The 25,809-nt window shown below is 47.3% G+C and overlaps 3 protein-coding genes across 4 annotated transcripts in view; 2 read left to right on the top strand and 1 right to left on the bottom strand.

The window, feature by feature from the left end:
* Positions 1–5,844: 5,844 nt before the first annotated feature.
* On the top strand, positions 5,845–8,160 carry LOC142657029 (CARD- and ANK-domain containing inflammasome adapter protein-like). The gene has a single exon (XM_075832079.1). It carries the CDS (start codon positions 5,845–5,847, stop codon positions 8,158–8,160), a length of 2,316 nt encoding a protein of 771 aa, XP_075688194.1.
* A 7,722-nt stretch (positions 8,161–15,882) lies between these two features.
* On the top strand, positions 15,883–18,481 carry LOC142657028 (uncharacterized). The gene is made up of 5 exons (XM_075832078.1): positions 15,883–16,098; positions 16,342–16,382; positions 16,473–16,547; positions 17,073–17,271; positions 18,014–18,481. The coding sequence occupies exons 1-5, from the start codon at positions 16,032–16,034 to the stop codon at positions 18,430–18,432; spliced, it is 801 nt and encodes a 266-aa protein (XP_075688193.1). The 5' UTR covers positions 15,883–16,031; the 3' UTR covers positions 18,433–18,481.
* Positions 18,482–19,789: 1,308 nt separating this feature from the next.
* MYSM1 (Myb like, SWIRM and MPN domains 1) overlaps positions 19,790–25,809 on the bottom strand; it is a 31,528-nt gene continuing 25,508 nt past the window's right edge. For both annotated transcript variants that reach the window (XM_075832696.1, XM_075832697.1), the window contains 4 exons: positions 25,391–25,523; positions 24,438–24,543; positions 22,797–22,854; positions 19,790–21,044 (listed from right to left, as the gene is read on the bottom strand). In XM_075832696.1, coding sequence (XP_075688811.1) covers positions 20,898–21,044; positions 22,797–22,854; positions 24,438–24,543; positions 25,391–25,523 — 444 coding nt within the window. In that variant the 3' untranslated portion in view covers positions 19,790–20,897. The remainder of the gene's footprint in view (positions 21,045–22,796; positions 22,855–24,437; positions 24,544–25,390; positions 25,524–25,809) is intronic.

Here is a 25,809-nt window from a genome sequence, read left to right as displayed (position 1 = left end):
GAGTGTTATAAGAGGAGCGGCTGATATCAGTCACACATATGATGTAATGTCTCTGGAGGATAAAATAGTGCTGGAGTGATATAAGAAGAGCGGCTGATATCAGTCACACATATGATGTAATGTCTCTGGAGGATATAATAGTACTGGAGTGATATAAGAGGAGCGGCTGATATCAGTCACATATGATGTAATGTCTCTGGAGAATATAATAGTGCTGGAGTGATATAAGAAGAGCGGCTGATATCAGTCACACATATGATGTAATGTCTCTGGAGGATATAATAGTACTGGAGTGATATAAGAGGAGCGGCTGATATCAGTCACACATAAGATGTAATGTCTCTGGAGGATATAATAGTGCTGGAGTGATATAAGAGGAGCGGCTGATATCAGTCACACATATGATGTAATGTCTCTGGAGGATATAATAGTGCTGGAGTGATATAAGAGAAGCGGCTGATATCAGTCACATATGATGTAATGTCTCTGGAAGATATAATAGTACTGGAGTGATATAAGAGGAGCGGCTGATATCAGTCACACATATGATGTAATGTCTCTGGAGGATATAATAGTACTGGAGTGATATAAGAGGAGCGGCTGATATCAGTCACATATGATGTAATGTCTCTGGAGGATATAATAGTACTGGAGTGTTATAAGAGGAGCGGCTGATATCAGTCACATATGATGTAATGTCTCTGGAGGATATAATAGTACTGGAGTGTTATAAGAGGAGCGGCTGATATCAGTCACATATGATGTAATGTCTCTGGAGGATATAATAGTGCTGGAGTGATATAAGAGGAGGGGCTGATATCAGTCACATATGATGTAATGTCTCTGGAGGATATAATAGTGCTGGAGTGATATAAGAGGAGCGGCTGATATCAGTCACACATATGATGTAATGTCTCTGGAGGATATAATAGTGCTGGAGTGTTATAAGAGGAGCGGCTGATATCAGTCACACATATGATGTAATGTCTCTGGAGGATATAATAGTACTGGAGTGTTATAAGAGGAGCGGCTGATATCAGTCACATATGATGTAATGTCTCTGGAGGATATAATAGTGCTGGAGTGATATAAGAGGAGCGGCTGATATCAGTCACACATATGATCTAATGTCTCTGGAGGATATAATAGTACTGGAGTGATATAAGAGGAGCGGCTGATATCAGTCACATATGATGTAATGTCTCTGGAGAATATAATAGTGCTGGAGTGATATAAGAAGAGCGGCTGATATCAGTCACACATATGATGTAATGTCTCTGGAGGGTATAATAGTGCTGGAGTGATATAAGAGGAGCGGCTGATATCAGTCACACATATGATGTAATGTCTCTGGAGGATATAATAGTACTGGAGTGATATAAGAGGAGCGGCTGATATCAGTCACACATAAGATGTAATGTCTCTGGAGGATATAATAGTGCTGGAGTGATATAAGAGGAGCGGCTGATATCAGTCACACATATGATGTAATGTCTCTGGAGGATATAATAGTGCTGGAGTGATATAAGAGAAGCGGCTGATATCAGTCACATATGATGTAATGTCTCTGGAGGATATAATAGTACTGGAGCGTTATAAGAGGAGCGGCTGATATCAGTCACTTATGATGTACTGTCTCTGGAGGATATAATAGTACTGGAGCGTTATAAGAGGAGCGGCTGATATCACTCACACATATGATGTAATGTCTCTGGAGGATATAATAGTGCTGGAGTGTTATAAGAGGAGCGGCTGATATCAGTCACATATGATGTAATGTCTCTGGAGGATATAATAGTACTGGAGTGATATAAGAGGAGCGGCTGATATCAGTCACACATATGATGTAATGTCTCTGGAGGATATAATAGTACTGGAGTGTTATAAGAGAAGCGGCTGATATCAGTCACATATGATGTAATGTCTCTGGAGGATATAATAGTACTGGAGCGTTATAAGAGGAGCGGCTGATATCAGTCACATATGATGTAATGTCTCTGGAGGATATAATACGGTAGTACTGGAGCGTTATAAGAGGAGCGGCTGATATCACTCACACATATGATGTAATGTCTCTGGAGGATATAATAGTGCTGGAGTGTTATAAGAGGAGCGGCTGATATCAGTCACATATGATGTAATGTCTCTGGAGGATATAATAGTACTGGAGTGATATAAGAGGAGCGGCTGATATCAGTCACACATATGATGTAATGTCTCTGGAGGATATAATAGTACTGGAGCGTTATAAGAGGAGCGGCTGATATCAGTCACACATATGATGTAATGTCTCCGGAGGATATAATAGTGCTGGAGTGTTATAAGAGGAGCTGCTGATATCAGTCACATATGATGTAATGTCTCTGGAGGATATAATAGTGCTGGAGTGTTATAAGAGGAGCGGCTGATATCAGTCACACATATGATGTAATGTCTCTGGAGGATATAATAGTACTGGAGCGTTATAAGCGGAGCGGCTGATATCAGTCACATATGATGTAATGTCTCTGGAGGATATAATAGTACTGGAGTGATATAAGAGGAGCGGCTGATATCAGTCACATATGATGTAATGTCTCTGGAGGATATAATAGTACTGGAGTGATATAAGAGGAGCGGCTGATATCAGTCACATATGATGTAATGTCTCTGGAGGATATAATAGTATTGGAGTGTTATAAGAGGAGCGGCTGATATCAGTCACACATATGATGTAATGTCTCCGGAGGATATAATAGTGCTGGAGTGATATAAGAGGAGCGGCTGATATCAGTCACATATGATGTAATGTCTCTGGAGGATATAATAGTACTGGAGCGTTATAAGAGGAGCGGCTGATATCAGTCACACATATGATGTAATGTCTCCGGAGGATATAATAGTGCTGGAGTGTTATAAGAGGAGCGGCTGATATCAGTCACATATGATGTAATGTCTCTGGAGGATATAATAGTGCTGGAGTGTTATAAGAGGAGCGGCTGATATCAGTCACACATATGATGTAATGTCTCTGGAGGATATAATAGTACTGGAGCGTTATAAGCGGAGCGGCTGATATCAGTCACATATGATGTAATGTCTCTGGAGGATATAATAGTACTGGAGTGATATAAGAGGAGCGGCTGATATCAGTCACATATGATGTAATGTCTCTGGAGGATATAATAGTATTGGAGTGTTATAAGAGGAGCGGCTGATATCAGTCACACATATGATGTAATGTCTCCGGAGGATATAATAGTGCTGGAGTGATATAAGAGGAGCGGCTGATATCAGTCACATATGATGTAATGTCTCTGGAGGATAGAATAGTACTGGAGTGATATAAGAGGAGCGGCTGATATCAGTCACACATATGATGTAATGTCTCTGGAGGATATAATAGTATTGGAGTGATATAAGAGGAGCGGCTGATATCAGGCACACATATGATGTAATGTCTGGAGGATATAATAGTGCTGGAGTGTTATAAGAGGAGCGGCTGATATCAGTCACACATGATGTAATGTCTCTGGAGGATATAATAGTGCTGGAGTGATATAAGAGGAGCGGCTGATATCAGTCACATATGATGTAATGTCTCTGGAGGATAGAATAGTACTGGAGTGATATAAGAGGAGCGGCTGATATCAGTCACACATATGATATAATGTCTCTGGAGGATATAATAGTATTGGAGTGATATAAGAGGAGCGGCTGATATCAGGCACACATATGATGTAATGTCTGGAGGATATAATAGTGCTGGAGTGTTATAAGAGGAGCGGCTGTCATCAATGAGATGATATAAGATAGATAGTCATGTAGAAAGGGAGATCGCACATTGATAGTAATTTTCTCCACTGTATTTATTTTATACTGCGATCAGATTCTGTTAAGGAAGTGAAGGAAAATAGAATTCCTGGATCCATTAATCCTCTGCCCGAGGTAATAACAATAGACGTTTCTTGCTTTTTTCTGCAGCCACACCCTGCACGTTCCTACGAGCTGCAGCGCAAAAGAACGGGGCCAGGGCGTGCGTGACGCAGCGCTGCCATCTAGTGGTGGACTCTGAACACTGTGTATGAAGCAGTATAATGAATATTACTAAGACTAAGTTTACATCTAAAAACAGATCAGAGTAACGGATTATACAACGCAAATGTGAACTTAACCTAACAGAAGTGCCGAATCCATCAAATGAAGGACGCCAAAAAGGCAGCACTGAGATCCCCAGCAGAGGGCAGCACTGAGATCCCCAGCAGAGGGCAGCACTGAGATCCCCAGCAGAGGGCAGCACTGAGATCCCCAGCAGAGGGCAGCACCGAGATCCCCATCAGAGGGCAGCACTGAGATCCCCAGCAGCGGGCAGCACTGAGATCCCCAGAAGAGGGCAGCACTGAGATCCCCATCAGAGGGCAGCACTGACATCCCCAGCAGAGGGCAGCACTGACATCCCCAGCAGAGGGCAGCACTGAGATCCCCAGCAGAGGGCAGCACTGAGATCCCCAGCAGAGGGCAGCACCGAGATCCCCATCAGAGGGCAGCACTGAGATCCCCAGCAGCGGGCAGCACTGAGATCCCCAGAAGAGGGCAGCACTGAGATCCCCAGCAGAGGGCAGCACTGAGATCCCCATCAGAGGGCAGCACTGAGATCCCCAGCAGAGGGCAGCACTGAGATCCCCAGCAGAGGGCAGCACTGAGATCCCCAGCAGAGGGCAGCACTGAGATCCCCAGCAGAGGGCAGCACTGACATCCCCAGCAGAGGGCAGCACTGACATCCCCAGCAGAGGGTTGACAGCAAGTGACAACAAGAAGGAAAAACCTGGGCTATTACTGTCATCTCTCCCCCTGTACAGACTCCATAGACCTGAACGGAGACGATATGGAACTTTTCTTCATGTTATCACCCCTGTTAATAATGAGAGGGTATATGTGTTCTCTGTTGTGCTTAGGGGGGTATTTTTTTTTCTACTAAAGAGTGAGAAGATGAGTAGTTTCATATATAATCAGATTTTGTGTGGCTCTGGCTCTTCTTGTGTCAGACTTTTAGCCACAAACATGACTTTTTATGCCTTTTTTTTTTTTACAAAATTATGCAAAATTGCATGAAGGCGCCCATGTGTGTTAAGTGCTGGATGGCATTTTCACAATGTTTAAAGTGTTTACTTTCAGAAAATAGATGTTAATGGAGGTATAATAAGATTATTTATTTAATAATTCAGGTTTTATTTGCTTAATTCAAAAGTCTCAAAATTGTCCCGGCAGTAAAAAGGTTCAAATGGACTTTAGAAACTTGAAGGTGGCTATAAATGTTGAAGTTGCATTGTGTATATAAGTGGATATTCTGGTCTACACCCTGGTCCAGCCGTGGAGGTGTCTGCACTCACTTGTCAACAATCACATAATAGTTACAATATTTCCATACAAAAACTGTGCAAAAACTTTTTGGATAGTTTTTGCTGTTGATTTTTGTCATATCCCGGTTGGCATTTTTGTGGCGGGTTCCATTACACAGATCTTTGCTCTGTCACCGGACTCTCCCTCTGTCTCCCGTATATTTCAGCACCAGCCTAATCTCCGTCACTTATGTACACATATTACCTCCACCGGTTCGTTGTTGCGCTCGCAGCAACAGTCGCTAAGCTCTTATTGACTTGTTTGTTAATCCGGACAAACTGCTTTACTTCCTCCCAAGCACAAACAAAAGGCAACTAGTCCAACAAAGGACTCCGGAGCAATGTGTCTGATATGATTGCTGAGGCTCTGCTGCTTTTTGCTACAATGGCGTCTCGGACTCTCTCATGGTGTGAAGCTTCTCCACGTTCTATAAACAAGACCTGTGGAATCTAGAACCTGAGGACCATGAATGCTGCAAGTTCCGTTCTGTTCCCACCGATAACCACCCAAGGACACTTTATAAACCCTTATGCTGTCGACGTTCTGAAGACCAAGAAAGATGAACTCATCGAAGGCATCAAGAACCCAGAAGAGCTCGTCAAGCGCCTCATTGACCACGGAATCTTCTCAACGAATAAGAAAATGGTGATGTCCTACTACAAGACGAGGACGGAGAAGAATTCCCGGCTGGTGGACATCTTGTTATCTAAAGGTGAGAGAGCTTGTCGCCTCTTCTTCTACCCTTGTCTGAAGCAGATAGAGCCCAGGTTATACAACAGCATCAGAAGTTACGTCAACCATGTCAATGACACAGTTGGAGATGGGAGAAGGCAACTGGTGGGATATTTATCGGAAAGGGATAAGGAGGTCACTCAAGTTCCTGTCAATGAACCACCAGAAAAAATTTCACGTAAGGAGAATTTGCCCAAGAAAGTTAAAAAGGAGACTCAAAAGCCAAGTGTCCAGGTCAAGGAGAAGAAGAGACCTCGACCAGAGACTCCGAGGCAGAAGGCGGTTCAGTCACCTGTTGGGGTCTTTGATGCCGTCATGAAGGGCGACCTCTCCTTGTTGGAGTCGATTCTTAAAGATTCTGATGTCAATGCCTTAAATTCTTCTGGAGAAACTCTGTTACATGTAGCGGCTTCTAATGGACAAGTCCCAGTCATCACATTCTTGCTTTCAAAAGGTGCCAAAGTAGACGCCAAGGATGAAAAACGGAGGACGGCGCTGCATCGGGCGGCTGAGAATGGGCATACGGAGGCGGCAAGGGTTTTACTCCAAGCTGGAGCGAACATGTACGTCCTGGACAATGACTCTCAATCTCCTCTACACTTAGCAGCCGAGAACAATCACCACCATGTAGTAAAACTCTTCCTCCAAGAAGAAGGGAAACGCTACAAAAATAGGTCCAACTTTTTACACCTGGAGGCTTCCAAAGACAACAGCCGTCTGGTGGAGATTCTTGTGAAGAATGGCGCCAATGTGGACAGTACAGATGAAAAGCAGCAAACGGCCTTATACCATGCGGTGTCAGGTGGGCATGAAGCCACGGTCAAGGTGTTACTGGAGGCTGGCGCAAGTATTGACTCCGGCATCATCGATGTGGCGTTCAATACCAATAACGAATACATTTTTGGCCTCCTTCTACAATATTCCAAGGGGCTCTCCCCCGACACCATGATTTCCGCCATGTTTAAAGCCGTCAAGCTGAACCTTTTTGGAATAATCAAGGCTTTAATCGACAAGGGCACGGACGTGAATGCAAGGAATGACATCCAGTATACGCCTCTTCTCCTGGCGGCGGAGCTGGGCAAGTCAGAGGCGGCGCAAACTCTTATCGAGAAAGGGGCGCGAGTGGAGGATCGGACGCCAAACCTGAACACGGTTTTGCATCTGTCTGTTCAAGGGGGAGATGTTTCCACCATAAAACTTCTGCTCCGGAAAGGAATTAATGTTAATATTACAGGTCCGGGAGACCAAACGCCGCTTCACGTCGCCGCCTACCATAACAAACCGGAATTGAGCGATATTTTACTTTCAGCAGGTGCCAATGTGAACGCGGCCACCAAGGAGTCAGTGACACCTCTGCATCTTGCCAGCCAGAGGAACAATATTGACGTTGCCCAAAGTCTCATAAAAAACAAGGCCAACGTTAATGCCAAGGACAAGCAGTCGAGAACGCCGTTATATTTGGCAGCAGAAGGAGGGGGTCTTGCTCTGGTGCAGTTACTCCTCAATAATAAGGCAGACCCCAATGTCCCAGATAAAGATAAGAAGACCCCGCTCCACATTGCAGCCGCGGGAGGGAACTCGGAGGTGGTGGCGACTTTGCTGAGCGGCCAGGCCAGGTATGGGGTGAAGGACATGGATGGTTGTTCCCCCCTCCATTACGCCACCGTCTCTGGCAACACGGACATTGTCAAATCTTTGCTGAAAGCTGGAAAAAATAAAAACCTGGAAGATAAAAACGTCTGGAGGAAAACGCCGCTGCACCTCGCCGCCGAGCACGGACATAGTGACGTCATCCATCTGCTGTTAACCAGCGGCGCGGCCATAGACCCCCTGGATAATAACCGTGACACCCCGCTGCACTGCGCTTGTAAATCCGGCCATCTGAGCTCTGTTCAGACACTGGCGGGCTGGACCCAGGGGCAAAAAGCCAATTTACAGGCCACCAATAGTCTGAAGAAGACCCCACTACAGGTGGCAGAAGCCGGAAATACTGACAGTCACCAGCACATCGCAACATTGCTAAAAAAGAAAATGCTGATAATTAAATAGAAATAAATGTAATGAGCATAAGACGGTGTTCACACGTCACGGTCAACTTGTGATTTCTGCAAAATCGCGCTAAAAATCTCACGCTTTGACTGCAATGTTAAGGGACATGAGTAGGGATTTCTGGAGCTTCACTTGAAGGGACTTCATTATTTTATGTAACTAAAGCTTAGTCATAAAAAACGATGCAACTTTCTAATGCAATTTGTTATAATTTCTCAACATTTTCAAAATCTCTGCTTCCTGTCAGAGAATGGTAACATACTGGTTTACATTCAGAACTTGAAAACCAGTGCAGTCCTAATACTAATCACAGTTGAAGGTTTTGTTACAATTGTATCCAGTCTAGACCATCCTCTGTGAGCTAAAATATCTGGACTCCAGGCTGATAATTTACCTGCACTGATACATTGTAACAAACTCAGGACAGGAGAGGAATGTGTGCTGCTGATGTGTTTAGCTCACAGAGGATTGTCTAGACTAGCTACCATTTTAACAAACCCTCAGCTGTCAGCAAAACTAGGTATCCAGTCTATGTTCATTGACAGGAAACAGAGATCTTTAAAACGCAGAGTTTTGTGCTGCTGAAGTGTTTAGACTGGAAACAATTGTAACAAACTCTCAACTGCGAGAAGTATTAGGTCTATAGGGTTTTTTGCTTCTGGATGTAAACAAGTAGGTTCTCATTCACTGACAGCAAGCTGAAATTGTTAAAATGGTGAGAAATGGAAACACAAAGTATATCAGAAAGTTACGGAATTTCTCATTATACAATTATTAACCTGAAACCAGAAAACTTTTTAAAAGAAAATACTGATACGAAGTACAACAGGCAGCAGAGTTAGTAATATTCTTCACAGGCCGTCGTATAAACATTTTCTGACAACTAAAATGTTACAAAAAAAGTATCAAAACGTGTTCACTCTCTATGAGGCTGCCACTCAGCCGCCTCCGGCAGCCCCTTAGAGGATGACGCCGTGGCCGAGCATGCGCAGTACCGCTCCATTCATACGTGGCCACAAGGACGGGTATTTTAGCCCGTTCTCGGGATTGGTGGAGGCCCCAGAGGTCGGACCCCCACCGATCAGATATTTATCGCCTATCCTGTGCATAGACGATAAATATTGATTAAGAGAAAACCCCTTTAATTGAGAAAATCCCCAATAAATATAAACCCTTCAGTTGTGTTCTTCGTTCAAATCGTCGAATATTTTTTAACCATTCGTTAGATAGATCTGTTTCTGGAAAAGCTGGGTAATAACCAATACGACCGGCATAACATCTTACACTGGGGTTATCACCCAGCTTTCCCAGGCTCCAGAATGGCAATTCCTTCTTTATCTCTTGTGCCACAGTCATTTAATATAGTAGCGGCTTCCAGTATCTTTTGCACTGAGCATTATGTCACTATGCAATTTTTTTCATTCACCAAAAATATACTTTCATTTAAAGGATTATTACATCACATAAAGTTACGTGGTATCACTAGGACATGCCGTCACTTACTGATTGGTGGGGGTCTGAGAGACTGATCACTTTCTGTGACACGATTAACCTTTTAGTGGTTGGCATTTAATATGTTCATCAGAGCCTATTTGTGACCAGCAGGGGTCGCTGTCGCTATTGATGTTTCTAACAATTTCTCTTATGAAAGTGGCAACAGTGACACCTGCAGGTCACACCAAGTTATTACATGACATCAGCTGATTGATTCTCAATGTGGTAGAACATTTTGATATAAATCAGAGACAGTGTTTACAGCGATTATTATATTTTTATTGATATATTATACATTTATAATAAAGTTATATTAATATAAACACTGTGTGTCAATTATTTATTCATTAACCTGTAAGTGAATTTTATCATATTCACCACATATACTGATAAATATTTATTATTGTAACATTCACCTGCCAGATACATGCATTGCTAATATTAGAGGGAATTTCCAATACTCTCTAATCATTGGATTAATTGATAGAACGAATTGGTACTTAAATGAAAGTGAGAGATGTAGGAAGGTGCAGCATGGTGGACACTTGCCAGTCTGTACAATCTTCTATATGCTACAGACATCAGCAGCAAAAATCTATATCCTGTCCTGATAGTTTGTTACAATGTATCAGTGAAGGTAAAATGTTTCTGTCTGTAGTGCTTGTTGTTTAGCTCACAGAGGATTGTCAAGAACGAATGCAATTGTAACAAACCCTCAGACAGTCAGAAGGAGTCCCACCATGTTGTGTAGCAGCTTAGGCTGGGGGAATATTAGGGCTGTGTGGTTATTGAGATTTTGAACCCCCATCCACCTAGGAAATACATATTGCCCCTTTATTTCAGTCCCTGACAACCATGACTAGAAGTGATGGGTGACAACTCTGGATCTTCACATCTTCTGTTGCTAGGCAGCACCGTACTGGGGGCTATGAGCTGTAATTTTACTGTAGTGGGTGGGAGAAGGTCACATTGTCACTTCACTGGGGGCCATGATGTCACTTCACTGGGGGCCATGATGACATTGTACAGGGAAAGATGATGTCACTGTACCGAGAGAGCTGTGATTTTACTGCAATGGATGGAGGGTGTCACAATATCACTGTACTGGGGACCGTGATGTCACTGTGCTGAGGGCCATGATGTCATTGTGCAGGGGAGCATGATGTCACTGTGCAGGGGAGCATGATGTCACTGTGCAGGGGAGCATGATGTCACTGTGCAGGGAAGCATGATGTCACTGTGTAGGGAAGCATGATGTCACTGTGTAGGGGAGCATGATGTCACTGTGCTGAGGGCCATGATGTCACTGTGCAGGGAAGCATGATGTCACTGTGCAGGGAAGCATGATGTCACTGTGTAGGGAAGCATGATGTCACTGTGCAGGGGAGCATGATGTCACTGTGCAGGGAAGCATGATGTCACTGTGTAGGGAAGCATGATGTCACTGTGCAGGGGAGCATGATGTCACTGTGCAGGGAAGCATGATGTCACTGTGTAGGGAAGCATGATGTCACTGTGCAGGGGAGCATGATGTCACTGTGCAGGGAAGCATGATGTCACTGTGCAGGGAAGCATGATGTCACTGTGCAGGGAAGCATGATGTCACTGTGCGGGGAAGCATGATGTCACTGTGCAGGGAAGCATGATGTCACTGTGCAGGGGAGCATGATGTCACTGTGCAGGGAAGCATGATGTCACTGTGCAGGGGAGCATGATGTCACTGTGCAGGGGAGCATGATGTCACTGTGCTGAGGGCCATGATGTCACTGTGCAGGGAAGCATGATGTCACTGTGCAGGGAAGCATGATGTCACTGTGTAGGGGAGCATGATGTCACTGTGCTGAGGGCCATGATGTCACTGTGCAGGGAAGCATGATGTCACTGTGTAGGGAAGCATGATGTCACTGTGTAGGGAAGCATGATGTCACTGTGCAGGGGAGCATGATGTCACTGTGCAGGGAAGCATGATGTCACTGTGTAGGGAAGCATGATGTCACTGTGCAGGGGAGCATGATGTCACTGTGCAGGGGAGCATGATGTCACTGTGCAGGGAAGCATGATGTCACTGTGTGGGGAAGCATGATGTCACTGTGCAGGGGAGCATGATGTCACTGTGCAGGGAAGCATGATGTCACTGTGCAGGGGAGCATGATGTCACTGTGCAGGGGTGTATGATGTCACTGTGCTGAGGGCCATGATGTCACTGTGCAGGGAAGCATGATGTCACTGTGCAGGGAAGCATGATGTCACTGTGTAGGGAAGCATGATGTCACTGTGTAGGGGAGCATGATGTCACTGTGTAGGGAAGCATGATGTCACTGTGCAGGGGAGCATGATGTCACTGTGCAGGGAAGCATGATGTCACTGTGTAGGGAAGCATGATGTCACTGTGCAGGGGAGTATGATGTCACTGTGCTGAGGGCCATGATGTCACTGTGCAGGGAAGCATGATGTCACTGTGTAGGGAAGCATGATGTCACTGTGTAGGGAAGCATGATGTCACTGTGGAGGGAAGCATGATGTCACTGTGTAGGGGAGCATGATGTCACTGTGCTGAGGGCCATGATGTCACTGTGCAGGGAAGCATGATGTCACTGTGTAGGGAAGCATGATGTCACTGTGTAGGGAAGCATGATGTCACTGTGCAGGGGAGCATGATGTCACTGTGCAGGGAAGCATGATGTCACTGTGCAGGGGAGTATGATGTCACTGTGCTGAGGGCCATGATGTCACTGTGCAGGGAAGCATGATGTCACTGTGCAGGGGAGCATGATGTCACTGTGGAGGGAAGCATGATGTCACTGTGTAGGGAAGCATGATGTCACTGTGCAGGGAAGAATGATGTCACTGTGTAGGGAAGCATGATGTCACTGTGCAGGGAAGCATGATGTCACTGTGCGGGGAAGCATGATGTCACTGTGCAGGGAAGCATGATTTCACTGTGCAGGGGAGCATGATGTCACTGTGCAGGGAAGCATGATGTCACTGTGCAGGGGAGCATGATGTCACTGTGCTGAGGGCCATGATGTCACTGTGCAGGGAAGCATTATGTCACTGTGCAGGGAAGCATGATGTCACTGTGTAGGGAAGCATGATGTCACTGTGTAGGGGAGCATGATGTCACTGTGCTGAGGGCCATGATGTCACTGTGCAGGGAAGCATGATGTCACTGTGTAGGGAAGCATGATGTCACTGTGTAGGGAAGCATGATGTCACTGTGTAGGGAAGCATGATGTCACTGTGCAGGGGAGCATGATGTCACTGTGCAGGGAAGCATGATGTCACTGTGTAGGGAAGCATGATATCACTGTGCAGGGGAGCATGATGTCACTGTGCAGGGAAGCATGATGTCACTGTGTAGGGAAGCATGATGTCACTGTGCAGGGGAGCATGATGTCACTGTGCAGGGAAGCATGATGTCACTGTGCAGGGGAGCATGATGTCACTGTGCAGGGAAGCATGATGTCACTGTGCAGGGGAGCTTGATGTCACTGTGCAGGGGAGCATGATGTCACTGTGCTGAGGGCCATGATGTCACTGTGCAGGGAAGCATGATGTCACTGTGTAGGGGAGCATGATGTCACTGTGCTGAGGGCCATGATGTCACTGTGCAGGGAAGCATGATGTCACTGTGTAGGGAAGCATGATGTCACTGTGTAGGGAAGCATGATGTCACTGTGCAGGGGAGCATGATGTCACTGTGCAGGGAAGCATGATGTCACTGTGTAGGGAAGCATGATGTCACTGTGCAGGGGAGCATGATGTCACTGTGCAGGGGAGCATGATGTCACTGTGCAGGGAAGCATTATGTCACTGTGTAGGGAAGCATGATGTCACTGTGCGGGGAAGCATGATGTCACTGTGCGGGGAAGCATGATGTCACTGTGCAGGGGAGCATGATGTCACTGTGCAGGGAAGCATGATGTCACTGTGTAGGGAAGCATGATGTCACTGTGCAGGGGAGCATGATGTCACTGTGCAGGGAAGCATGATGTCACTGTGTAGGGAAGCATGATGTCACTGTGCAGGGAAGCATGATGTCACTGTGAGGGGAAGCATGATATCACTGTGCAGGAAAGCATGATGTCACTGTGCAGGGGAGCATGATGTCACTGTGCAGGGAAGCATGATGTCACTGTGCAGGGGAGCATGATGTCACTGTGCTGAGGGCCATGATGTCACTGTGCAGGGAAGCATGATGTCACTGTGCAGGGAAGCATGATGTCACTGTGTAGGGAAGCATGATGTCACTGTGTAGGGGAGCATGATGTCACTGTGCTGAGGGCCATGATGTCACTGTGCAGGGAAGCATGATGTCACTGTGTAGGGAAGCATGATGTCACTGTGTAGGGAAGCATGATGTCACTGTGCAGGGGAGCATGATGTCACTGTGCAGGGAAGCATGATGTCACTGTGTAGGGAAGCATGATGTCACTGTGCAGGGGAGAATGATGTCACTGTGCAGGGAAGCATGATGTCACTGTGTAGGGAAGCATGATGTCACTGTGCAGGGGAGCATGATGTCACTGTGCAGGGAAGCATGATGTCACTGTGTAGGGAAGCATGATGTCACTGTGTAGGGAAGCATGATGTCACTGTGCAGGGGAGCATGATGTCACTGTGCAGGGGAGCATGATGTCACTGTGTAGGGAAGCATGATGTCACTGTGCAGGGAAGCATGATGTCACTGTGTGGGGAAGCATGATGTCACTGTGCAGGGGAGCATGATGTCACTGTGCAGGGAAGCATGATGTCACTGTGCAGGGGAGCATGATGTCACTGTGCAGGGGAGCATGATGTCACTGTGTAGGGAAGCATGATGTCACTGTGTAGGGGAGCATGATGTCACTGTGCAGGGGAGCATGATGTCACTGTACTGGGGGCCATGATGTCATTGTACTAGGGACCATGATATTACTGTACTGGGCGACCATGATATTACTGTGCTGGGGGCCATGATGTCACTGTACTGGGTCAATGATGTCACTGCACTTGGGGCCATGATGTCACCGTACAGGGGGCCATGATATCACCGTACAGGGGGCCATGACGTCATCATACTGGGGGCCATGATGTCACTGTCCGTACTGGGGGCCATGATGTCATTTTCACTGTGATATTACTAGTCTCATCCCACACTGGAATGGCATTTGGTTGAGTATAGAATAATATCATTGTTTTCTTTCTCCATCACCCAGGTATTTCCATGTAGGATACAATGTAGTGAGGGCTTCTGTGTGGGGTAATACATCATGTGATTGGTGGGTGAGGTATTATATTGTATGATTGGAGGGTGAGGTATTATATCGTATGATTGGTGGGTGAGGTATTATATTGTATGATTGGAGGGTGAGGTATTATATCGTATGATTGGTGGGTGAGGTATTATATTGCATGATTGGAGTGTGAGGTATTATATCGTATGATTGGAGGGTGAGGTGTTATATCGTATGATTGGAGGGTGAGATATTATATTGTGTGATTGGAGGGTGAGGTGTTATATCGTATGATTGGAGGGTGAGGTATTATATCGTATGATTGGAGGGTGAGGTATTATATCCTATTATTGGAGGATGAGGTGTTATATTGTATGACTGGAGGGTGAGGGGTGAGGTATTATATTGTATTATTGGAGGGTGAGGTATTAAGGGTATGTTCACACGGCGGGGGTCCGTAACGGCTGAAATTACGGGGATGTTTCAGCCTGAAAACATCCCCGTAATTTCAGCCGTACCGGCATGTGCAGGCGCTTGAACGCCGCGTCAATTACGGCCGTAATTAGCGCTGCTATTCATTGGAGTCAATGAATAACGGCTCCAATTACGGCCAAAGAAGTGACAGGTCACTTCTTTGACGCGGGCGTCTATTTACGCGCCGTCATTTGACAGCGGCGCGTAAATATACGCCTCGTGTGAACAGACAAACGTCTGCCCATTGCTTTCAATGGGCAGATGTTTGTCAGCGCTATTGAGGCGCTATTTTCAGACGTAATTCGGGGCAAAAACGCCCGAATTACGTCCGTAAATAGGCCGTGTGAACATACCCTTATATTGTATGACTGGAGGGTGAGGTATTATATCGTATGATTGGAGGGTGAGGTGTTATATTGTATGACTGGAGGGTGAGGTATGTGATTGGATGATTGGAGGGTGAGGTATGTGATTGGATGATTGGAGGGTAGATATATTGTATCAGTATGAGGTGATACGTCTCATGATCGCGGGTAGATGCGTTCTTCGTATGTTTATTAACACTTGGCTCCGCCTTTTCGCTGCTGATTGGTGGAGAGGCCACCAACGCTATATGTAGTCAAGACAACGATCTCTCCGCCCATTTTATTTCATGTGACCGTCACGTGGCCGGAAAGGAAAGTAAACATGGCGAGAAACGAGGAGAAGCAGCTAGGGAGACTGAACCGACTGTGGCTGCAGAAGGAGAAGGAAGGTGAGAGAGGGGGGAGCGCAGCCCGGCCCGCCAGCTATGTCCTAGCCCCGGCCCGAGCCGCCACCCATGTCCTACCCCCGGCCCGAGCCGCCACCCATGTCCTACCCCCGGCCCGAGCCGCCACCCATGTCCTACCCCCGGCCCGAGCCGCCACCCATGTCCTAGCCCCGGACTGAGCCGCCGTACGTTTCCTACCCCCGGCCGCACACTGACTCCTCATCTCTGTGTTTATTTCCTGCACAGAGGGACGTGTGAGAGACATCTCGGGTGCCCGGCCGCGCCTGGTGAGTATAATCGGAAGGGGGTTCAGGCTGGTGAGTGTAGTCGGGGGGTCGCGGCACGGCTCCGTATACTGACACTCCTGTTCTGTGCAGGCCGCTCTACACACCGCCGCTGCTGTCAGGAGGTGGATCCCCAGCATCAAGACTGAGATGGAGTATTACCTGGAGGTCAGTCACCCCAATCATGTGACCCTTGCGCCCCCAGACATTGCAAAGATAATAGACGTTTCCTTAAAATTCACAATTTTCAAGAGCTTTGCTTGCTATCCGTGAATGGAAACATTATTGTTTACATCCAGAATATGAAAACCTTGACAGACCTAATACTTTTCGCAGCTGAGGGTTTGTTGCAGTTGTATCCAGTCTAGACAATCCTCTGTGAGCTAAATACATCAGCAGCACAAACCTCTGCCCTGTTCTGTTAGATGTAAACAAGAATTCTCCTATTCACTGACTTCAAGCAGAGATGTTAAAAATGATGAGGAATTGAAGCAAAGTATATTAGAAAGTTGCAGCGATCTCTATTATACACGGATTAAAGGAACGTTGCATAGGTGGAAATTATTAAATAGTTCGGGGTCTGACCAGTGACCACTACTGACTGCTAATATGCCCCCCCCCCATCTCATATTCTGTGGACCGCTGACTGATCTTCTCCCTGTGCGCTGACTGATCTGCTCGCTCTCCTTGCAGCAATCTCAGCTGATTCACTATTCAGACAGAAAAATTGAAGAATTCCAAGAGAAACTAGAAGCCCTGAAGAAAGAATATCAGAGTTACCTGTGGAAGTTACGCCGGTTGGATCCGTCCTGCAAGGAGCACCCATGGAAACCGCGGGGATACACGAGGAAGAGGACGGCCGACGGGAAGGCGCCATCGTGGGTGAAAACAGGTCTGTACCATTACAGCTCTCACAGGGGGTGTGGCCCAGCTTTCCCTGGCTGTATAACTAGACAGATCTGTACTCCGGGAAAGCTGGGTGATGCCCCTGTAGTGGCCGCCATATTGGTTGTCACCAGCTTCCCCTGAAAGGGCCGTGACTAAGAATCCCAAGTCCTTCTATTTACTGGAGATTTGTGGTCTTCTTAATAAAATAATTATTGTATAATGAAGCATTCTGCAACTTTCTAGTAGACTTTACTTCACTTCCTCACAATTTTCAACATCTCTGCATGCTGTCAGTAAATGCGAACAATCTTTTAACATTTAGAGGCTGAAAACCAAATACTTCTAACCGCTGTAGGGTTTGTTACAATTGTACCCAAGATAATCTTCTGTCAGCAAAAAAAAAAAGCCTGGACTCCAGACTGATACATTGTAACAAACTATCAGGACAGGGGAGAGATTTGTGCTGCTGATGTGTTATGCTCATAGAGGATTACCCTGACTGGATACATCTGTAACAAACCCTCAGCTGTCAGCAATACTACGTTTTCAGCCTCTGGATATAAACAGCTAAGGTTCATTAACAGGAAACAGAGATCTTGAAAATGATGACTTAATACGCCAAGTATATTAGAGAGTGACAGAAGACTTCATTATACGATGTTGTAGCTTTATATACATAAGACTGGACGATCCCTTCAGAGCCGGGGTGACCTGAACTTGTAGATGACCTTTGTTTTCATTCTAAGGTGGACACCCCAATGACGCGCTGCTCCCCACACCCGTCCTGTCTGACATCAATAAAGAGTGTAGTGACCCCGAGGAGGAGGAAGAAGAAGATGAAGATGAGAGGAGCTCCGGAACCAGAGATCGTGCTGCAGCGGTGCTGGACCTCGGCCGTGTCGACCCTCAAGTTCAAGATGCTCCTCTAGAGTTCAGTAACTTGAGGTCTCAGCCCAAACACGTCTGGCTGAGGTCGTCTTATAACACCGGGAGTGACACCACCAACAAACTGAAAGAGATTCTCCTGTCAAGCCATCCGGAGCAAGAGGGACTCAGTGCTGCAGGGAAAAGCATGGTGGACAGGACTGAAGATCAAACTGCTGGAAGGAGGAGCAAAGGGATCCCCGGCTTAGACTGTTACTCGTCTTCTGAGGAGGATGATTGACGTTCACATGGCCCGGGACCCTGTCATTTAGGGAATGTTCACAGGCAGCGGTTGTGATTTACAGTCGCCATGCAGAGGATTTACTGCGACTTTTCTCCTGGACTTTAATAGGGAAACAAAGTTCCAGAATTTACAAACCGCAATCATGTGACAGAGACCGATCCACTGAAAACCGCAGGAAGGAAAATAAAAAAGCAGAAATGGTAAAGGTTAAGGAGCGGCTGCACTTTCAGGAGACTTTTGATGTCATAGGGACATATCACCAGTTTGGGCGGGTGGGGGTCCGGGTGCCAAGACGAAGGTGCAAAAGTGCTCCGCTGAGCCCCCTATATCAAGGGGGAGCACCGATCACAACCGAAGGTGCCAGCTGAGCGCTTCTGCACCTTCGTTTCAGCAGCAGCGGCGGTCTTGGCACCCGGACCCTCCCCCACCCCCACCCAAACTTCTGTCTCTAACATATCAAGTTTGCTGAAAGTGCAATCACTCGAATTAAATTGTAAAAATCCTACACAAAGCTGCTCTATCTGCCAGAAGTTTGTTTTCATATTGGACAGCGTGTAGATCCAAATAACCATTCACATCAACATCCATACCCACAGCTGCCATTATACGAGCCGGTAAGATTGTGGACGTTGATGGTTTGGATCCGCTTGATGTCTTTATGAGAATGAACGAGGCAGGAAGTGTTGTCATGAGGACATAGGACCAGAGATGTGTTCGTTTGCATTTTATTTTCACATTGTCTCCCAAAAGTTAAAAAAAAGAATTTTTATTTTCCATAATTTTTTTTCTGCTGTTTGAGTGACCATTGCTGCTGCCACTGTGGCCTGACGATCACGTGATCAGTCACATGACCCCTGGAACCAAAAGACACAGTGGCAATAAGTGCTGCGTACGGGAAAATAGAAGTGATGAAAGCGGCCCCCGTCTTCTCTTCTGGGGGCCCAGCGGCCGGCCTAAAGGGGTTGTACAGGATTAGAAATATATGGCGGCTTTCTTCCAAAAACAGCGCCACACCTGTCCAGAGGCTGTGTGTGGTATTGCAATTGAGCCCCATTCACTTGACTGAGCTGTAATACCAGACCACCCACGTGGCGCTGTTTCTTGAAGCCGCCATGTTTTTCTATTCCTGTACAACCCCGCGGTGTTACCTGCGATGGCGCTGGTTTAGGCCTCGGGGCTGCTTTACAGCAGGCAGGTAAATTGCGCGGTTTAACCCCTTCTCTGTACTTAGTCAGTACGATGTAACGCTCCAAACGTCAGAGGGTCGGCATAGCTTCGCTTTCCTATGATTTAAAGGGATATGACCGCCAAACTGCCCACGATGATTACAGAATAAATCTATAGGAAATGTCTATTTTGATTTAATCAGCGGGCGACGTTACTAAATGACAGCGCCACTTCCTTTATTTACCGATATATAATAATTCAGAGGACGGGCGATATACAATATATATGGCGGGCAGGTCACAGGAGCGCGTCCGGTACAATCAGCCTCATTATTGTCGGCCCTAGAAAACATTGATGTGGGAACGTAGGAGGTTAGAATCCGCGCCATTCTTGTCTGTAGGCCGCGTCTGATACTATGAATGGGAGGAGCGCAGGTCCCGGGGGGCTGGAAGACCTTTGTATTGATCTCATACAACCCCCCCATAAAATCCAACTTCATTGAGTCACCGGGTTATATCATCATCGTCCTCGTGTCCCGCACTCGCTGTATGACCGCCCTATACATGATGGATCCCAGCGGACCCCAATAACTTACACTGTGGGGTTTGGAGTGTTAGAATATCACTTCTGGGGGTGCTGTATACGAGGTGATCAGTCTGTGGGTGCAGGATGTGCTGTAACATTATTTAGTAAATTTAGGGCAGCAGAAAACCCTCATGAGGCAGGATGCTGACGACGTCCTCCCCCCCCCACGCACGTGCTGCCGGCGTGTTCGGCCGTTTCCATTTCTTTTATGTTCTATAATGAAGACGGGCACATGCGAGACCATGTGATGTGCGGCCCTCCAGGGCCACATCTGAGGCCCCCATAATGTGGTGGATACCGCAGATAATATCTGGAGGACCATGAGCGACACGGACCAGAAGTCATAGGAAACGGAGCGGCCTGAGGACGGGCTTAAAGGGACGGTGTCTTTCTGAGAACCCGAGTCATTGTTTTTTTACATCCCCCCCCCCCTGTGATCCTGAGTGCATTTGTTGATCGCTCATATAATACTTCTGTATGGCCGTGCGTTATTTCAGTGTAACGCCTTTTTCAGGTAATATTGAGGGGCGCCCCCTGATTAGCCCCCATATGTGCCAGACTGGGGAGCGGCTCTTGTACTGGAGGTCGCTGCTGAGGATACAATCAGGACAGATCCTACATAAGGTGGTCCCGCGGGATCCCTGCCACAAGGAGCGACCCCAGGTCCCAGTCAATGATGAACTGTTCTTAAAGGGTTAATGTAAAGATCTTCACAGTCCCTCAGTCTCCCCCGGCTCGTTCCCGTTCTTTAGATTTGTATAACTGTTGAGGAAATAATCTTCGATCCGGCTCAGGAATTCATCCGCAAACGCTGTGCAGACCGAATTTACCAGCGTCCTCCTCAAACACGACAGGAGCTGCAAGAATGAAGGAGAGAAGGTTAAAATGAGAACATGAGTCTAGGACACGTCCCTGTAAACCTATGACAATAACCAAATTAGAATTTCCCTGTCATCCTAAACTTAGTCTTATACTCTAGTCACATCCAAAGCTGCACTTCGGAAAGCTGTGTGGAATCCATCAATAAACTGCCGGACAGCGAACAGCAATAAAGAAGTCGTATCACATTCTGGGAGACCTTTGTTTGCTGCAATGGACAATTGGTTCATAAGAAAACAAAATATTTTGTACTTTTAGGCCTAGAAAACAATTCACGTCCCTCCATCAGTACAGAACCGGAAGAGCTCTGCTACATGTGCGCTAAGAAAAACAAACACGATTAAATGCAGCTGTGGATGTGCTTGAGTATGAAGAATCAAAACATCCTCTGGACAAGGCAGTAGTAGATGGGAATTGTGAATGCAGCTCTGGATAGAACTGGAGTATGAGAAATCAGAGCACGCTCTATATACAGGCCAACAATAGCCTCGGAATTGTGATTGCAGCTCTGGTTGGGACTGCAGTATGATGCCTCAGAGCATGCTCTATATACAAACCACCAATAGCCTGGGAAGTGTGATTGCAGCTCTGGCTGTGACTGGAGTATGGTTCTCCTGTGGTGTAGATTGTATCTGGATGTTATTATGGGGGTTCTGAGTGTCACAGATATTTTTATATGTGAGAGATAATACTAGAGGAATGCCGGAGCGGGGGAGGCGACGCCGTCCACATCGGTTCCAGTATCTCGCGTCTCGGGATATTTCACCCCCCCCTGAACGTGTTTAACACTTTTGCTGCGGAGGACGAGTGTGAATGTTTGATGGCGGAGGCCTGGAAGGTCACATGACGGCTGCAGCTCGATCAGAGTTCTATCCCGACACAGTAACTTTCTATGTATTCAGTGGCATTCCCATAATCCAGCACCCAGTGATCCGGAAATCCACTAATCCGGCACAAAACAAAAACAGTCCTGGTCCGGAATAGCGGGAAATGATCTGATAGTCTGACACAGAGCGGCGAGGTGGGCACCTGTGTACGTCCCAGTCCTGGCACTCGCGCCCCCGCGCTGACCTATGGCACCTGACAGCAGCAGGGACACCACCGGCATCCAATAGTTTCGAATCTGATTCAGGCGTCACACGGATTAGTGGAATTTTCCTGTAAAGACTAAAGGTCCTGACTAGGAAGAACTAATGATATCTGTGGATCCTCCACCCGCATTATTTTTCAGAAAAATCGGATTCAGATGCGGCAGAATTGGAGCAGATTTTTTGTGCATTTTCCGCAGCAATTTACAGTACAATAAATGTAGCGGAAAAAAATCCACGAGGAAATCAGAGGATGCGGCGAATATCGAATCCACGGCGCGCCCGATCTGTTGTGGAAATGCTACAGGTTTCTGCAAATAGACAGGACCTGGATCTATTCTTTACACTGCAGGCTGAATCCCGAGAATGGTGAAAAATAGAAACAATGTTTAGAATACAAAGTCTTTATTTTATTTTAGACTCGGGGGGGGGGGGGGGGGGGGGACGGACGTCTCTTTCGGTGACTGCTGCATTAACCGGAATGTATTTAACATTTACGACGCTGGATAATCTAAAACAACACTAAGGCCCCATGCCCCTAATGTCACCCATCTTTCCCAGGATCAGATAGAAATAGAGAAGAGGGGGGCTTCTGTTATTGGGCTGAATTCCTGATTTCAGGGGGGGGGGCGGGACTCTCACCTTTTGTAAACAGGTCAGGTCGCAGTCTTGTCGGAAGCGTCTGGTCATCGGAACGCTGCTGCTCGTGAAAAAAAAAAAAAAAGCGTTAAATCCGTCTCGCGGCAGCCACCGGGGAACGGAATCCATCAGCGTTCACAACTAGTGAGATGAGACGTCTAATCCGATATCCCATCACAGGCCGCCGCTCCCACATCGATCCCGGTCCGGCCATCAATGTTCACAAGACGACGCGTTACCGGGAAAAATAATTAACCCACAAATGGAATTAGGATTCATTAACAGTCTGCAAATTAAGGGAGCGGAAAAAGAGAAAGTGGCGGCCGGGTGCCGGGGAAGCGCGAGCGGTCTATATCACTTTCACTGTAGCGCAAATCCTTTGTTCAGATGTGCCGGATATTTTTGCACGGATTTACCATGAATTGGCCAGGGACCTCACCCGGTTTGTGGCAAAGGTTGAAATGTGAAACTAAAATCTGCGATATAGTCTGCGTGCTGCGGGTTTGAAAATCTACAGTGGAAAAATTCGCTACGTGTAAATGGTGTCAACCCCATAACATGAACATTGTAACGGAAACTTGTTGTGGCCAAATACGCCAATCATCAACATACCCTTAGGGTGCGGTAAGAGAGACAGAGGGTTTCGGTAATCGGAGCCGCTGCACGGAGCTGTGGAGGACCCCGACACTAACAGTCACTGCAGGGCAAACATGCATTGAATGCCTCCCCAATAATAAAAAAAAAAAGTTGTCCCTAAGTTATAGATTTTTTTTTTTGCCAGTCCGAGACCTGCAACTGAGCGCAGCGCCGACTCGGGCGGCCCTGGGCTGTGCGAGCGGGGGCGGCCCTGGGCTGTGCGAGCGGGGGCGGCCCTGGGCTGTGCGAGCGGGGGCGGCCCTGGGCTGTGCGAGCGGGGGCGGCCCTGGGCTGTGCGAGCGGGGGCGGCCCTGGGCTGTGCGAGCGGGGGCGGCCCTGGGCTGTGCGAGCGGGGGCGGCCCTGGGCTGTGCGAGCGGGGGCGGCCCTGGGCTGTGCGAGCGGGGGCGGCCCTGGGCTGTGCGAGCGGGGGCGGCCCTGGGCTGTGCGAGCGGGGGCGGCCCTGGGCTGTGCGAGCGGGGGCGGCCCTGGGCTGTGCGAGCGGGGCCGGCCCTGGGCTATGCGAGCGGGGGCGGCCCTGGGCTATGCGAGCGGGGCCGGCCCTGGGCTATGCGAGCGGGGCCGGCCCTGGGCTATGCGAGCGGGGCCGGCCCTGGGCTATGCGAGCGGGGCCGGCCCTGGGCTATGCGAGCGGGGCCGGCCCTGGGCTATATGAACTTTTGCAACCTTTTCCTTTCTGCTGTAGATTGGGGGCAGCGTTCACACCTGGTGGACTTTTTTCTGATGTAAAATCCGCAGCAAAGTAGCAGGTGTGGATTTCGCAATATAGTCAAAATCTGCAGAGAAAACCCATGAGATTTCCGCACAGGAATCAGCAGGTTGTGGATTTTCAGCCGCGCAGCGCGCCCAGATGTCCGCGTGGAATTTTCCAGCTACACGTGGATGGGGTTTAAAAGCACGGCTGGTGATTTGCGGCGTGATAAATGGCGGTGATTTGCGGCGTGATAAATGGCGGTGATTTGCGGAGTGATAACGGCCGCGTCTCGTACCTGTGGGAATGCCGATACTTCTCAATGATCCATCTCGTCTTCTCAAACACAATTTCCCAGCGAGGTTCCCCGGGCCGATGTTCTACATCGAACCTGTACGGTTTCCCTTCAAGAAGAAAGACGTCCGTCAGTAAATGATGAGCGACCACAGTCCCGGTTCGTGTTTAATAGAGCGGAACATGACAGGTAGCAGTTATATTACAACTAGTCCCATAGTCTGGAGCAAACAAGAACTGATACCAGAGAGAAACAGCGGCTACTAAGTTTTAAAGGTGTTTTGCGATTTTTCTGCGGATAACGCTTTATATAACGGAAAGTGATGTAACTTTCTTAGAGCCTTGGTTTCAATACCGCACCATTTTAAGGATCTCTGCTTGCGTTCAGTGAATGTAAACAAAAGAAAACCGAGTGTCCCATCAGAGACATCCTCTTCCAGAACAAATCTGCTGTGGAAACAGCAGCGAGCAGGTCAATTTGCAAACATGGGACCCCTAACCTCCCCCCCCCCCCGTCCATGACATCCACAGCTCTAATAGAGTAGATGAACAGGGGCTGCGTTCATGAAACATCCCATTTAATCATTAATACCCACAGGCTAGAAACTTGTAGAGATCTAACAATTCTCACAGTTGAGGGTTTGTTACAGTTGCATCCAGTCGGCCAGAGCAATAGTTTGTTACAATGTATCAGTTCAGGTAAAATGTATTATTCTGGAGTCCAATCTAATTCATGTAAAGAGGATTGTCTAGACTGGATACGATTGTCTTCTCTATGAGAAATGTTAAGGATGTTTCCATTCAGTGATAGCATGCAGAGATCTTGAAAATGGTGACAAATGTAAGCAGAAAGTTTATTTTCTTATACAATGCTTACGCTTGATATTCGCTCGGTTACAATGACACTGTACAGAAGCGGTATTATAACCCCCGGAGCGGCTGTCACACAATACTTACTGTATGCGCCATCTTCACTGAGATCGTCACTTATCACCAGGCAGGAGAGCTGAGACTGGGGGAGGGGGTTACTGCGATTATACGGACTTATAATCATCCCCAAAAACTTTGCTCCACCCCGAGAAAAATAGCTCTGAATATGGAATAAAAGGACAAGAGATCAGAAAAAGAGGGACAGCAGTCCCCATGTACAAGAAGCACAAGGTCTGGAGAATCCCCCCCAAACAAGTTACCCCCAAATATACAGTGAAACTTTTGGCATCTACAGGAACATTAGATTGTGAGCTCTTCAGGTCGTTCAGCTTCTAATAATGCAAACAATCTCTGGACTGGCTGAAGGGAGATCTCCGAGGGGAACTGAATATATCGCACTTCATATCCCCCCCTCCCTCCAGTGAGACCCTCGTGCCGGCGTAAAC

The sequence above is a fragment of the Rhinoderma darwinii genome, chromosome 7 (assembly GCF_050947455.1).
Source record: "Rhinoderma darwinii isolate aRhiDar2 chromosome 7, aRhiDar2.hap1, whole genome shotgun sequence".
Lineage (NCBI taxonomy): Eukaryota > Metazoa > Chordata > Amphibia > Anura > Rhinodermatidae > Rhinoderma > Rhinoderma darwinii.
Note: the sequence above shows the minus strand (reverse complement) of the source record. Positions and strands in the feature narration are given on the sequence as shown.

Excerpts from the sequence above, each read along its gene's own strand:
- LOC142657029 (XM_075832079.1), top strand. The coding sequence starts at position 5,845 with ATGAATGCTGCAAGTTCCGTTCTGTTCCCACCGATAACCACCCAAGGA.
- LOC142657028 (XM_075832078.1), top strand. The coding sequence starts at position 16,032 with ATGGCGAGAAACGAGGAGAAGCAGCTAGGGAGACTGAACCGACTGTGG. Across the intron at positions 16,099-16,341 it reads GCTGCAGAAGGAGAAGGAAG|AGGGACGTGTGAGAGACATC; the intron begins GTGAGAGAGGGG and ends TTTCCTGCACAG. Across the intron at positions 17,272-18,013 it reads GCCATCGTGGGTGAAAACAG|GTGGACACCCCAATGACGCG; the intron begins GTCTGTACCATT and ends TTTCATTCTAAG.